The sequence below is a fragment of the Orbicella faveolata genome, unplaced genomic scaffold (genome assembly GCF_042242905.1).
Source record: "Orbicella faveolata isolate gen_17 unplaced genomic scaffold, um_ofav_v1 contig_34, whole genome shotgun sequence".
Lineage (NCBI taxonomy): Eukaryota > Metazoa > Cnidaria > Anthozoa > Scleractinia > Merulinidae > Orbicella > Orbicella faveolata.
In genome coordinates, this window is record NW_028301563.1 from 2,651,073 (window position 1) to 2,666,707 (window position 15,635).

At 40.7% G+C, this 15,635-nt stretch overlaps 1 protein-coding gene across 3 annotated transcripts; it reads left to right on the forward strand.

Moving 5' to 3' along the window:
• The first annotated feature begins 379 nt into the window (after nucleotides 1-379).
• On the forward strand, nucleotides 380-15,490 carry LOC110058956 (uncharacterized). Of its 3 annotated transcripts, none has more exons than XM_089272016.1 (8): nucleotides 380-668; nucleotides 4,229-4,479; nucleotides 5,060-5,174; nucleotides 5,700-5,822; nucleotides 6,321-6,446; nucleotides 6,906-7,034; nucleotides 7,185-7,418; nucleotides 13,922-15,490. In XM_089272016.1, exons 2-8 carry the CDS (start codon nucleotides 4,348-4,350, stop codon nucleotides 14,236-14,238), a joined length of 1,176 nt encoding a protein of 391 aa, XP_089128142.1. In that variant the 5' UTR covers nucleotides 380-668; nucleotides 4,229-4,347; the 3' UTR covers nucleotides 14,239-15,490. The 3 variants fall into 3 exon arrangements, with proteins under 3 accessions (XP_089128142.1, XP_089128139.1, XP_089128140.1); XM_089272013.1 differs by lacking the exon at nucleotides 380-668 and adding an exon at nucleotides 2,402-2,761; XM_089272014.1 differs by lacking the exons at nucleotides 380-668; nucleotides 5,700-5,822 and adding an exon at nucleotides 2,402-2,761.
• Nucleotides 15,491-15,635: the final 145 nt, after the last annotated feature.

The window sequence follows — 15,635 nt, forward strand, 5'->3', positions numbered from 1 at the left end:
TCGCGATGACTAAATACTCGTCCTAGTGACCCTTAGAGAAAAAACCGGCTGCCAGCAGGCTACGTAAATGGTAACCAACGTACATGGCCAAAACACTGTAAGCTAGACAGAGTATAATAGAGCGTTTTCCCTCGCGTGCCCAACAATCATCCACATTTATGGGACAAAAGAAAATGTTTACATGAGAAAAGAGTTCAATTCCCACAGGAAACAGCAGGCCTCAATAACAACTCTCTAATTACATCCTAATACCATTATAAATACAAAGCTGAGACTACAACATTCAACTTCAGAATCTCACTATGTTTAAAAAAGAACATTTGGGTTCATTCTTTGTACGGAATAAACATGGGAGGTCTTTTTACAATTTACTTCTCCTAACATTAAAAAAAGAGTGCAGTCACGGCTTCGATGATGCGTCTTATTCAATTGCGTGACAGATAGAAACTGATCGAACCGCGGTGAACGGTCCTTGATTGTTGCAATGTATCAGACGTTGTTCTATCTGCCATCGCAGAACCGGGAAGTGTTCTGATAGGAAACACCGCCAACATGAGGCCGACTTACTCACCAAAGGTCACTTGTGAAAAGGAGAAAGCACAATTTAGCGTGAAACAAAGAAAGAAAGATGTCATGACGAGCTAAACATGTCAAGACGAGGTCAAGAGGTGAGTCAAAGCAGATCTTGTAAAGATTTTTCGGCGCGTTTCTGTTCTGTGTTACCCGACATTTTGCTCTGATGCATGTTCAACTTAATTCGTTGATTTTGCTTCGCTTGGCAATACAGAGGAGTTTCACATTAGAAACTTTAACTGCAAACATGTGAGGGAGGGCGGCAAACTTTGAAGTGTTTGTACCCAAATTTGCATATTTCAAAATGGCGGATATTAAAAGTTGGCTTATTTTAGGAATCTGTTGCTGTACAAATACAAGAAATCCCAAGGAAATTAAACGGCGGAAAGTTGAATCTATCCTCGAAAATGTCCCAGGAGATTTCCTGGTCGGATTCACTTCGTACCGCGGTCATTCTTGGCACGTTTGTTTGAAGTACCAACGAATCCATTTCGGAACACCTGTAGGCCGGGTGCGCTTGAAAAAAAAAAAAATACATATTTTATTTTTGAGGAAAGGTTATGAATTGGTTTTGGTGCCATTCAGTTGTAGAAGTATCAGACGAATAGGATTTAAAACTTGCGATAAGCTGACTCGGCAGCGCCAAGAATTAAAGACAATTTTGATGCTTTTGTTGAAGAAAATACCGTAAACCGTTTCAAGTTGCATTCTCTCAAACAAGGGGGAACAAACATCCACGTCATATGTATGGGACTAAGGCCTCCCAATGGACAAAGTATGAGAGAAATTGAATTTTGAGCTGTGTCAGCGATTTGTTTTGATCCTTATTGACATTTACTCTCAAATATCGAAAAGTGTCATTTCCTATAAGTGTCTCAACTAATCTTGTCGCCCATTGTAGTTTTGAAATTTTCGAAGACGTATACAGTTGAAATATTTTTTCAACATTTACCGTGAATCGGCAACCAAAATATTTTCCCCGGAAGCCTTATCGACGATAGTAGATTCTGGAACTTCAAAAACATTGGAAACGTGATAAACATGAGGAACTTGAAATCGTAAAACCACCTGTAAATAATTATTGTCGTCGTTAATTGCAAATTCGTAATGCATGCACAAGTATTGTTCCCGAAAACTTCCTCTTCCTCAGCGACGCATTGGAGGGAAAAACTATTATGTTTAATTATTTTGGAAGAATCAAGGAGAATCGTGTCGATGCTTTGCATTTTAGATATACTGTGAACATCTATCTAGTATAGTTGCAAAATAGTCGTTGATATATATGCGATAATCAATATAACTTTACTTCAAGTAAACTCCGTTAACAGCTAGATTAACTAATATTTTGTTAAAAAAAGATTTTTGCCAAATGACGCTTTCACGAATGGGGCAGTTAAAATAATTTGTAACTAGAGCAGATCGAGTCTCATTCCCTCTTAAAATCAACGCCCTTTCATCACATTGTAAACAGCTGCTACAAATGTCACCACTAACACTGCACTAGAGCGCTGTAAGATCTCCCATTAAGAAAAAAGAAAGGACCTGATAGACTTTCGAGCATTACAATGGCTTAGCACGTGCGTTGTAAATCTTGGCACATTTCGTAGCCGTAATCTGCAAAACCACAACGTGAAACAATAAAGTTCTGCGTATCTTGGATAAGTTAATGCCCGGCGGCTAATTTTTCGCATTTTACTATATTGGGCAGATCTTGATGATTCAGAAATTGAGAATGAAATTCTAACATATATTTGTTAGGTGTAATCCTAGACGTCCTTAATTGCTTGGAGGCTTTGTAAGAATACATTATAGTCCCCTCCGCAGTCAACGCTCACCATACTGATGTTGCCTGACGATACAAACAAATAGCAACTGCGTAGGAGGGTGTATTAATGGTCAAGTTACCTTTATGTAAACTTTATTAACGAGCAGCTGTCGCAGCGAAACTCGCCTATTGGTTACTGCAGCTGTAAAATGAGTGCACAATCCACCGTCACTTAACACTGGGCTTCAATTACGGTTTCTAACAAGTTAACACCTCAAATAGGTTCAACACGCACGTTCTGTAAAGTCCAACGTTTTTTGAATGCCGGATAAAAGGGTCCCCCGAACACCGCTATGAAAATGGTCAATTTTGGATTCTTAGTTTTCTTGGCCCTACTAGAACCCGTTTCAACCTGCTTGGATGGTAAGTTACTTTCTTATCGTCATATTTCGCATATATTGCTGAGCGAAGCGAGCAATAACCTTTCGGCCATGCAGAAAAAAGAAAACAACAAAAACAAAGCAAAACTAAACTAAACCAAAAAAAAAAAAAAAAGGAAAAAGGAAAAACCAGGAAGCATGCTCCTTTGTTTGAAAAATAATATTCACATTACGTGACAAGATTTTTAATCAGTTCCATTTATTGATTCCTTCAGTAAAGTTTTTGTTATGATATATTTCCAGTTATTTTTTAATGTTGTTTTTTCTTAATTAACAGAGTGAACAAGGGAAAAAAAGAACTAAAAAAAAAAAACCTGGCTTCTGCCTGCACAAAATTTAAAAACAAATTTACTCAGCAAATTTAAATGAAAAATAACCACAAAGTTGTTAAGACGGGTAGATGATGCTATCAAATTTCCTGTTTTCAGTTTACCTGCAGCAACGTTTTTGAATAATTTTCATATTCGATTAGCGTTTCTCTAAATGAATTTACAGTAGACCGTGGATATTTGCAGTTCAAGGGAATAGCTCTACTGAACTTAAAACGTAAATATACAAAACACGAGTTTTTTTTTTTTTCATAAATTATTTGCCGCAAGACCAATATTGAATGGTTTGTTGAAAGAAACGTTGGGCACTTAAGGACGTTCGCGCGAAAAGTTTCCAACATCGAGTTATGTCAGAAATGTAAAAAAAAAGGGGGGGGGGGGGGTGTCACCGACTTCGTAAGAGAACATGCCCGGAGGAACACCCTAAATCTGAAAAAATCGGGGCGTCGTTAGCGAGTAAGGCCACAGTGTCTGTAAGCCCTAAAATATTGCAATTAGATCTTTGAAGTGAAATGTTCTCTGCAAAATATTGTTTAAATGGACCTATTAAGTGTACTTAGTCACCTGGTGAGGTTCCTTAATTAAAGAACAAGTTCGCATCTAGCGACCATAGTATCACGCGCCTTGCAGCCGCAAGATGGCAGGATTTGATGTCCCGTGGACAGAAATCTTGATTTTTTTTTTCTTTCCAGAAAAAGATTTTGTTTACAATTATCTCCACATTGTCCGAAAATGAACAAAAAAATCAATGTGGAAGGTTAAGAAAATCAATGTTGGAAAATTTTCGCGCAAATCTCCTTAAGGCTTCGCGAGTGGAGTCGAACTTGTGCTTGTATTTTTTCAACGGCTCTGACAGGTTTGCAACGCCATCTTGTGAATTTCTTAAGAAAAAGATGATTATTTGATCTCGAAAGTACAACAAATTTCCGTCTTTCACAAACGTTTTTCATAGTTACGTCATAAAAACGGTGTTTAAGGGTTTACCAGGGCAGTAAATCAACTAGGGAAGCCGCTAAACATTTCAAAAGCTTGGCTGTTGCTTAGGTAAAACGTTTCGATGTCGTGAAAATGTGGTCATAGCGAGTAAGGTTAGTTTTACTAACTATATGTATGTTTTTTAGATCAATGCCGTGAATTGGAGTTTCCAGGCTATTATTTCTTCTATGGGGAACGACTGTTTAATCACGTGATAAGAACCATCAAAGTGTTGGACCAGGATTCCTGTGAACTGCAATGCTACATGGAACACAACTGTGTCAGCATTAATTTTGATTTTACTGGGACACACAACTGTGACTTAAACAATGCAACACATAAACAGCACGAGAAGGACCTGGTGAAAACAGAAGGCTACGTATACCATGGAACAAATGTAAGATGAAGTATCTGAAACACGATAGACCGTGTTTTTCCCATTTCAAAACATCGAGAACACGACATACACCGGAGTATTTTTCATAAGCTTTGAGGTATTTTCAAATGTGGCGAGACACTGCTTCTCGTGTTTGATAGAATATCTCAATCGAAACTAAGAGCGGAGAAACTTATATATCCAGACTAACTAAAATCAGATATCCAAACGCCTTCAGGGTTATAATTTATGAACTGCTAGTAAGTTTAAGAATATAATGCAGATAATTTGTGAATATTTAGGCAAAGAAAGGAATTAGCTAGTCAATATTCAACAAATCAAACAAACAAACAAACAACAAGCACCATAAATACCTTCGCCAGGTCAAATGGAAGCATATCTATTCCATACTCACTTCAGATTAATTGCCTTTTACCCAAAAGACGTTTTCACACAGTACCAAGAGGGATATGTTATTGTGACTAAGTATAGTTAAAAAGAACTCATAGGCGTACCATGCAAAAAAATCACGTCTCTCGATATAATTGTGAAATACAGATTTTATCTTAAAGAATAATCCGTATTTTTCCTTGTCTTTAAGAATGCGTGTGGTAAGGCTCCTTGTCAGAACAGTGGAACATGTCAAACAGGCTTTACAAGTAAAGGATACCGCTGTTTATGTAACCCAGGATTCACGGGTGACAACTGTAAATTTGGTAAGGAATAACTGGTTGCATCCATTCTGCTCCCATGTAATTGAATCCCAAGAATTAACATGAACAAACAGAAAAATCCAAGAATAGAGGTCTCACAAAACAGGACAAACTATAAAATATAAAACAAAATTAACTGAATAGACATATTAAGAAAGTTGTAATTTTCTGTAGTACCAGCTCCATTTGTTGTCAGCTATGAAGAGAAGGACAAAATAAAGGTGGTGGATGGGAGCCGTGAAAGCCGGATCTATGATCAAGTGGAAGTGGAATGATTTTAAAAAGAATAAGCTTTTTGTGGTTTAGTTACTGCATGCAGTAGCAATCCTGTGTTTTAGATATCGACGAATGCAGTAAAGATATTGTGCCAAGACAAAATGATCTTGTACTTTGTCACTTGGCAAACAAATCTTTCAGCTTTTAGGGATAGGACAAACACTATGACAAAACTAATTTTTCAAAATTCCAGTTCCATGATTCATTTTTGGGCCAAAAAACATTAAAAACAGCAATTTTCTAATATTTCAGATATTGACGAATGCAAGGACGACCCACACATTTGCGGCTTAAATGCTCTCTGTAACAATACCAAAGGATCATATCAGTGTACCTGTAATACCGGATATACTGGAAATGGACACAGCTGTAGAGGTAAATGATTCCTTTTGTTTGATTGGTCCAAAAAGCGTTACAACTTAGTTTGAAACTAACGGTGTTTTGTCATATCAATTTGTTTGTAATGATAAGATGTTCACCGAGTCGGGAATTAACCTATTGCACTTGTTACGTAGCTGAATATTTCAACAACATTGCGCCCTCTCGTTTGGCACGAATTGATTAGCAATGGAACTGTTTCCCTCCAAACTTCTCTGAACATGCAAACGGTGCAAAATGTACGACGTCAAAGGATAATAATGCACCATTATACCTTTGAATATTCATTGATCAACGATTAATGTTCCCACATTTGATCTACTAATTGTCTTTGCTGTAGTATTACAAAATAATTCAGGACTAGTCCCTCCGGAAACCAGTTTTTTAGTTGTATATTTTTTTCCCCGTAAAATCTCAAGTTGGGATTATCGTAGAAAAAAAGTTACAGTACACCTCTGAAGTGGTCAATATCAGGAGTTGTCAACTCTTTTTCAGACATTGACGAGTGCGTTCAAGGCACCCACAACTGCAGCAAAGATGGCGCTTTGTGTAATAATACTGAGGGATCGTTTAATTGCACTTGTAAACCTGGATTTACCGGAGATGGATACAGCTGCACAGGTAAGGATACTTGTTTGGTAGAAAAAAGGTGTTAAGAAAAGAAGTTGCTGGATACAACAAATCGAGATTGGACCTCACGGAAAATGGGTGTCATGAAGAATTGGGGTCTATTGAAAAGGGATGAAGAGGGTATGTTTAACAGGCTTCGAAGGTTTCTGCATGGATGTTGCCAAAAAAACAAAAAAAAGCAAGGGCGATAAGAGAATTGGTTAGGGTTGATTATAATAGTCAGCCATGATTTGGATGAGGTTTAACCAGCAGAAATGATGTTTTGCGGGATAAAGAGTTCATCGCTCCTCCCACCCCCTTCACAAAAACCAAAAAATCTAGAAACCAAAATCCTGTTGGTACGGAAACTGAAATCTCAGAGGCTGCTTTACAGCTAATGATGAGGTGTAGGATATGGTTAGATAATGCATACCGGTTAATGACGTCACTGAACAAGAATTTTTTTAATAGATATTGACGCGTGTTCTCAGGGCTCCATCAAAAACTGCAGTGAACATGCTCATTGTAACAATACCGCTGGATCATACAAATGTACAAGCAGGGATGGATATTTTGGAGATGGTCACAACTGCACGCTCGGTAAATATTGTTTTAGCACGTTGTTCTAAGTAATACGATAGCTGAACTGCAAAGTGCTAGAGTCGACACGCAATCTAGGTCTTTGTCATCTTGTACTCATAACGCTATCATTAATGATCCTAATGTTATTATACACCGACTCTTTTTCAGCTTTTATCATCAATTCAGCGATATTATCAAACAATCAACAGTACCTACACCACTTGCACCTTTTCCTTGCACCGGAAGTCGGAAACATTTCCCAGTGGTTATTGTGTTACCGTCAGTCTTCACATGGTGACTTGGACTCTACATTTCACAAAAATTGCGATGGAAAAGAAAACACTGTTACCATTGTAAAAGAAAAGGAGTTTGTATTTGGAGGTTACACTGATCTCCCGTGGGGTAATTGTAGCTACTATATATTTACATAGGTTTATGTTGTAGGCACATCGTATCTGCCTCTGATCTAGCTGTTTGGCCGATCTGTCTGTCTGTCTGACTGTCTGTCTGTCTGCCTGTATGTTTGTCGTTTCCGTGCTTAACCAAAGTACAGTCCATCATTTACTTGTTCCCTGACCAGGGGCCTTTACGCGCATTTTCGTCCACCACGAAAACTTCTACGCAACGAGTGTGGCAGCATTATCCGCCGAAGGAGTGGACATCATGTCTGAAAATAACTTGCAGGGAATTAACTCGAGAATAAGTGTTATAACGGGGGATAGGCTCTCTTACCCTTTCATCTTCTCTTGCTAATACATCTGACCCATGCTTTCCGTGATTTACCAGATAATTTCCAAAAATGTCCAGCCAGGAAAGCTAGGAAGATAATCTTCTGATTTTCTCCTCGCAATGGAAATTTTATCTCAAACTCTGAAAAGTATGTCTGAAATAGTAAATTAAACTCGGATTTCCGATCTGTTTTAGTTTTCTTCCGGATTTCCCGGAATCTTAGGTTAAGGTCTGTTATGTTTTCGAATGAGAAATGCAACTACAACAACACACAAGATGGCGGAACTCAAAACTGTATTCTCACGTGTACAAGACTGCGGGCTCACATCCGGGCAATACATAATAGTATGACGTAATGAACCATAACACCCCTCCACTGTGATATGTTGTACAAGTAACACAGAAAAAAAAAGAAATAAATAAGAGTTAAGACAGTCCTTGTGAGTCTTCCTGATTGTACAAATAACCTAGCTGCAAGTCAGACTCAGTTCAAACAACTAACAAGTTTCTTGAGCAATGTCACGAAACGAAGCAAAGTTTTCTTTTACTTAAGTAATGTCACATCTGTTCAATCAGTCTCTGCGGAGGTGTTATAACACGTCTGGACCTCCGTAGTTCGGGAGTGACGGGAGCTATGGGTGGTGACTCCATCCAGGTCGAGTCTTCTTGAACTGGAACATTAAACTCAGGTGTAACAGTGATTGGAAAATGTGAGACTTCCACAACAGAACTTGGTTGAAGTACTTCATCCGAAGATGACGTGGGAGGCTCTGCTGGTTTAGTGGTGGGATTGTTCTGAAGAACGTCATCCACATGGCGTCTCCAAATGCGGCCGTTATCCAGTTGGACTTGATAAGAATGTGGGGAACTGTGCTTCACCACTGTACCCGACTGCCATTTCTGCTTTGATAAGTGATCACGTGTCAGAACAGTGTCGCCCCCAGACAGTCTCTAGACTTGGCATGCCTGTCATGGTAAAACTTCATCTTGCCTTGCTGTGTAGCCACGTGACTACTGAGGTCTGGCTTAGTGTGTGACAGCCTTGTTCGTAGCTCTCGCTGCAAGAAAAGCTTTGATGGTGAAGTTCCAGTGGTGGCGTGTGGTGTACTGCGATAAGATAGTAGGAAGTTCTGTATCCTTTGCTGTATAGAGCGAGCAAGATCCGAGGCTGATGAATCCAAGGCGTGCTTGAAGGTCTGAACAAATCTCTCTGCTAATCCATTGGAGGATGGGTGATAAGGGGAGACGAGTACTCGCTGAACACCGTTCTGCTGCAGGAATTCTCCATATTCAGCAGAAGAAAAGGGTGGACCATTGTCGCTTACTACTTGAGTTGGGAGCCTGTATCTTGCGAAGATGCTGCGCAGGGCGTTGGCTGTGCTTTCTGCAGTGGTAGTTTTCATAGGACCAATTATTTCCGGCCATTTAGAGTGTGCATCCACCACGATGAGATAATGATTGGATTGATGAGTAGCAAAATCGATGTGTATACGGTGCCATGGAGCGGTGGGCCATGACCATGGAGATAGTGGTGCAACTGGGGGAGCTTTCCTTGTCTTAATGCACTGTTGGCATCTGCGAGCGGTCTCCTCAATGTCGCTGTCTATTCCTGGCCACCACACATGACTGCGTGCTGTTGCCTTCATGCGTGCGATTCCGGGATGTGCTCTGTGCAGTTCATCCAGGATGGGTTGTCGTAAGGTTGGTGGTACGATGGTTCGCATACCCCACATAAGGCAGCCTTGCTCGACGGAGAGCTCGTGTCTGCGATGGAAGTATGGCTTGAGGTTAGGGTCAGTGCAGAAGTTGTTAGGCCAACCATGCTGAGTCAGAGACAAGGCCCTCGCGGTGGTTGGGTTCCTTGCAGTCTCTCTCGCAATATCTGTAGCCGAGACCGGGTGCTTGTTCAGCTGCTGTCTGGCTTCATGGAACATTTCCTCTTCAACACTTACATCCTTCTTGTACCTCAGCGAGAGCCTTGATAGAGAATCAGCACTAGCTACTTCGGCAGAGAGCTTGAATTCGATCTCGTAATGGCAAGAGGATAGTAGAAGTGACCATCGCTGAAGCCTTGCTGCTGCCAACACTGGTGTAGCCTAGTCCGGTGCAAAGATCTTCAGCAGGGGCTTGTGATCAGTTCGAAGTACGAACTTGCGACCAAAGAGATACATGTAATACTTGGTGACTCCGAAGATGATACCAAGACCCTCCTTCTCGATCTGGCTGTAATTCTTTTCTGAAGAATTCAACAATCTTGATGCATAGGCAATTGGCTTCTCGTCCCCGTTCGGGAAGCGGTGGAGAATGACGGCACCAATGCCATATTGGCTAGCATCGCATTCCAGGACCACTGGTAAGTTGGGGTCATAATGAACCAAAACGTTTGAAGATGTTAGTGAATTACTTTGCTTTATTAAAGGCTTCCTCGCATTGGGGGGACCATGTGAATTCTTGATTCCTCTGAAGCAGCTGATTGAGAGGTTGGAGAATGGAACTAAGATTGCGAATGAATTTGCTATGGTAATTAACCATACCGAGGAAGGCTCTCAGCTGAGTGGTATTCTCGGGGCGAGGTGCCTGCTTGATGGCTTCTATCTTGTCTTCAGTTGGTGAGATACCTTCTGCGGAGATGATACAGCCCATGTGGGTGACCGACTTCTGTATGAACTTACACTTGTTAAGCTGCAGTCTCAGCCCCTAGTCATCCAGGCGTTTTAGAACAAGGTTCAAGTTCATGATGTGTTGTTCATCATCCTTCCCTGTGATAAGGATGTCGTCCTGAATACTTGCTACATTCTCAAGACCCTGGAGGATGATATCCATGGTGCGCTGACATATAGCAGGGGATGAAGCAATACCAAAGGGCAACCTTTTGTAGCGATAGAGACCCCGATGGGTATTGATGGTGACATACTGCTGACTCTCCGGGTCCAATGGCAGCTGTTGGTATGCACTCTTCAGATCCAATTTGGTGAATCGCTTACCTCCACGCAATTTGACGAAAACGTCCTCAGGTAGTGGGATTGGATACCGTGGAACATTGAGTTGTGGGTTGACAGTTACAGCATAATCACCACATGACCGTGTTGTGCCGTCAGCCTTTGGAACGTGAACCATAGGCGTGGCCCAATCGCTAAACTCTACCCTTTCGACATTGTCTTCGGATTCCAGGCGGCTGTACTCTGCTTCCACTGCTTCTTGAAGGGCGTAGGGTACTGGGCGTGCCTTGCAAAATTTTGGCTGAGCATCATGCTTCATTTCTAGCTTAGCGGCGATACCCTTGATTGTTCCCAGGCCAGGCTGAAACACATTGGGGTGGGACTGAATTGTAGTGTGCATTTTCGACCTCACAGCTTGTGACAGGTCAGAGTCAGAGACACGGATGCTGCATATCTTCTTCCAGTCGAGTTTCACTTGGGTCAGCCAATCTCTCCCAAAAAGGGACGGTCCAGAACCTTCCACGACTAGCAGTGGCAAGGTTGCACTCTGGTCTTGGTACTTGAAGTGCACATGAAATTGACCAGTGACCTGGACTGAATGACCAGTGTAGGTGTGTAGACGAGTGCTGGAAGGTTTGAGAGGAGTTCCCTTGAAATGCTTGTTGAATGTCTCTTGTGAAATGATAGAGACTTCGGCCCCAGTGTCTAATTCCATGAAGAGGTTAACTCCACTGAGCTGAACTGGTATTTCAATGCCATTTTTCTCTGTACAGAGGTTGTACAATGAGAACGAAAATGGATCCATTGCATCAGATGCAGAAGTGCCCTGGGGTGGCTCTCGCTCTTCAACCTTGTGAACCTTCGCAGATTTGCTTTCGCATGCCTCAGCAATGTGACCAGATCTTCCACAGGAATGACAAGTATACTGCCTGTATTTACACTGCGATCGTGGATGACCAGATTTCCCACAGCTCAAACATGCTGAAGTGCTGTTGTGTTAGTTGTTTGGAAGAGAATTTAACTTGCCTTTGCCCTTGCCAGGAGACTTTGGACGTGTGGTTGGACGGGAGCGTCGGCGGTTTCCTTTTCCGAGTTTGTTTACTGGAGTCGAGCCTTCGTGAGAGAACGCAGCGACATCTTTTTGAGCAGCTTCGAGGCCGAGGGCGTTCTTCAGTGCTTCATCAAAATTGTGCTCCTCTGTCAGGAGTTTCTTTTGAATCTCTTTACTTTGAAGTCCACAGACGAGTCGATCGCGCAAGGCCTCGCTGAGGTGAGCACCGAACTGACATGTGGCCGCCAGATGTTTTAGGTTGGCTGCGAACGGAGACACGCTTTCTCCCTCGCGTTGCGTGCAGTTGTGAAATCTGTAGCGCTCAGCAATTACCAGCTTTTTGGGTGCGAAGTGGTCCTTCAGGATAGTTGCCAGCTGAGCGTACGTTTTCTGTGAAGGAGTCGACGGAGAGCATAGATCCGAAAGGACATCGTAAGCCTTGGCGCCCATAACAGAAATCAGTGTTGCTCGGCGTTTGTGCCTGTCTGTCGAATCTGCTGGAACACCATTCGCGACGAAATACTGTTCCAGTCGCTCCAAATAGCGATCGATGTTCGTCGAGTCTGGATCAAACTCTTCTATTTTACCTAGGCTCGGCATTATCCGGTCCTCCTCGCCAGAATGTTATGTTTTCGAATGAGAAATGCAACTACAACAACACACAAGATGGCGGAAATCAAAACTGTATTCTCACGTGTACAAGACTGCGGGCTCACATCCGGGCAATACATAATAGTATGATGTAATGAACCATAACAAGGTCATTCCCCAGTATTGCATTGCGCATCCTTACTGCGCATAATTTATGGCGTCATTAGCGCGCGTTCGTGCACGCCCACATTGAAAACATGGCGGATTTGGCTTGATATTGAGTTCTGTCAGTTTAAAAATGGCTATAGCTCACTAGCGAGCTCGGGCACCCCAAATTTTTTCCCAGTCATTTTAATCAACTTATCATTGGCTTTGCGTGAGAAAAGCCTGATCTGATATCTATTGTTGAAAATTGAATTAATAAGGAAAATAGCAGCTGCACTGTAGTCTTTTCTGTTTTTCAGTTTGATAGCCGTGGCAAGCAATTTGGCTCCAATATTTTAACAAGGATTCAGCTCTCTGTCAAAATCAAACGTAAAAAGTTTATTTGTGTCCGACACAAGTATTGGCTGTAGTTTGAGGCGTGTTTTCATGAGTCTGGTCTCACAAAGAGTTTACAATAACTTGGAATGCGTTCTTGTAGTAAGCGTTATATAATGCTAAAATGTGACATTTTCAATGCCTCACTGCTCCTTAACGAGCATGGACACCACCCCCTTTTTTATAATTAAAGTTTTCATATGATAAATATTTATTGGACAAAGTTTGAACAAAAATCTATGTGCAGTCTTTTTTCGGGGGAATTACCTTAAATGGATTGTATTCTTTCCTAAAATTTATCTGGGATCAATTTGATATGCCATGTATCAATGGTCATGAATGGTGATATTTTAGACGTGCGGTAAATTCTTATGTCAAAACTTTAAAACTGTGAACGGCTAAGATCAGCAGACCCCAAAACATTCAGTATGAATACAGTTAATTCTTAAATACAAGCTGCCAAACCTGGCAACTTTATCTAAAAATTAAATGAAGTTACATGTCGGGTAAAAGAGAACTTGCATGGTAACCATATTTTGGCAAATACGATGTATCTTTTCATGTGTGTTTTTCTGACCCTTTGGAAAAACCAGGAAATCCAACATTGTGGATCCAAGATGGAATTTGCTGGATGACATGACGTAACGACCACGTGATGTGAGGTCATCATACCTTATTGCTTACCTCAAAGGATCCATTTTCCAAAGGATTAGTAAACCTCTCAGTTTCACCATCACACCTCCAATATTCTTGAGTTATGAATGGGCTTTGTGTATGGGACGAAGAGGGGAGTCCCTCACCCATCGATCTTAAAAAAAAAATAAAGTCCAGTCTGCTTAAACTGTTTCATCACATTTCCGGGTACCGACAAATAAAATAGTACACTAATTCGAACTATTCGTAAAAATCTATCACCTTCACCTTCACCTGTCTTCCACGTGCCTCGCGGCACATAGTATACTCTGATTACAGGTAAGGTTTTCTCTGGCTGTGGTAAAAACTTGGTGATTTATTGATGAGCTTGACGTAATTGTGTACGGTTTCCCATCTTTCAGAGTCTACTAATAATAAGGAGTATGGTTCCACTTCCAAGGCGTTCATATTTTCTCTGCATAATAACGAAAAACTTGCACCCTTCAAGAGCATGGTGAGACACCCAGCGAGAGCTATCTATAGATTTAAATGGTACGGACCAACATTTGGAACTCAAGATCTGCTCATAGACAAAGAAGGACGTTCGGGACACAACAAAACAATTACAAACTTTGGCATCGATTACTTTCTTCCAAAGAATGTTACCAACCGCACGACCATCTTGGCTGGAGTTTATCGATTCCATCCTGATGAAGTTGAGGTGTTTTATTTAAACTGATATAATGAGAGTCGACAACCGAGTGTTTCAATCCCACTAGAACGTAGCGCTCACGGATAAACAACTTACACTCATTTAAATTGTTTTTGTGAGTTAGCACTCCAAGAACGCTTTACAATCATTTTCATGGGTAGTTCATACTTTTATGGTTGCTATATTGACAAATTGAATATGTGAGCACTTCGTTAAAGTCCGAAGTAGTTTAGGTATGAACGAGAGTAATTGTTATTAATAGTAATAGAGCGGTTTTCAATCGAGTGTTGAAATTAATCATGTTAATTACTTTGGTTTTGTTTGTTTTTTTGCTGCTGGCTGAGATTGGCCGAGTCCGTCAGATTGGTTAGTAGATCGTTTGGTTTTGATTTTACGACACTCAAATCAATACCGCTTTAATTGTATGTATTTAAAATAAACTGAGGTCTTTACCTGATTACTCACTTTGATACTACACAGTGCTAGCGCGCTTGTGCTGGGGAACGCTTGTACTTGTGTTTATTTTTGATTTTTTTTTTCTTACCTTTTACTTTTGTAGAGCTATATCTTCTCGGATGATATAACGCGATCACTCTTTTTCAACATATTACAAGCTTTGCATATGAATGAAGTAACGACGCATGTACTAACTATTTCATTCTAACTTACTTTTGTCTTTTAATAATAACAATAATAATAATAATAATAATAATAATAATAATAATAATAATGACTTTATTATCGTGTCAATTCCATCTAGCAGTGGAGAATCCCCACTGCCAAAAGGGGACACCTAACTAGAACTATTTAAAAATAATATACAGAAAAGTCCTATAAGAGAAGTTAGAATTATGAGTTACAAAGATGGCAGCTACTACATTCATTTAGGATGTTGCCTAGATCTAGCCTCCGTAAGTGGGTCTTAAACTGCTTGAGATTTATCGCCGATCTTTCTTTATTTGTTTATGTGATCCCTTGGTGCTGCGTTTTTATGTGGAGGCTCTTTTGATTCGCCCGAAATGTAAAATGGTCTGTTAATACTTACACTAAAACTAATGTTAAAAGCGGCCCTTAACGTACTCATAGGGTCCTCGTTTACATTCTTCATTGCTTATTAAACCTGCTGTTACATTCTTTTGGAGCTTTGAAAGAAAGTGTTTGTAATGCATTGTGAGATCGATTTTCTGCCAGTTTAAGTTACAGCCTTAGGTGTAGTACTATATATGAAGTGTACTACTTTCCTGGTATATATGGCCTTAATAAACCTCTATCCTTCTTAGTTACTGTGCTATATACGTAAATCTCATTCCCTCTGCCTTTCGGACAGTGGTCTCCTGGTTATGAGGCTAAGGAAAACTAAAAAGGGCTAGGTGTCAGAGCAAGTTTTGCACTCGTCGGTTTACTTCGCTGAGATGACCGGAGAA

Coding starts and splice junctions, on each gene's coding strand:
- LOC110058956 (XM_089272013.1), top strand. CDS start 2,692: ATGAAAATGGTCAATTTTGGATTCTTAGTTTTCTTGGCCCTACTAGAA. Junction 5,175..5,699: donor GGGTGACAACTGTAAATTTG/GTAAGGAATAAC, acceptor CTAATATTTCAG/ATATTGACGAATGCAAGGAC. Junction 6,447..6,905: donor AGATGGATACAGCTGCACAG/GTAAGGATACTT, acceptor TTTTTTTAATAG/ATATTGACGCGTGTTCTCAG.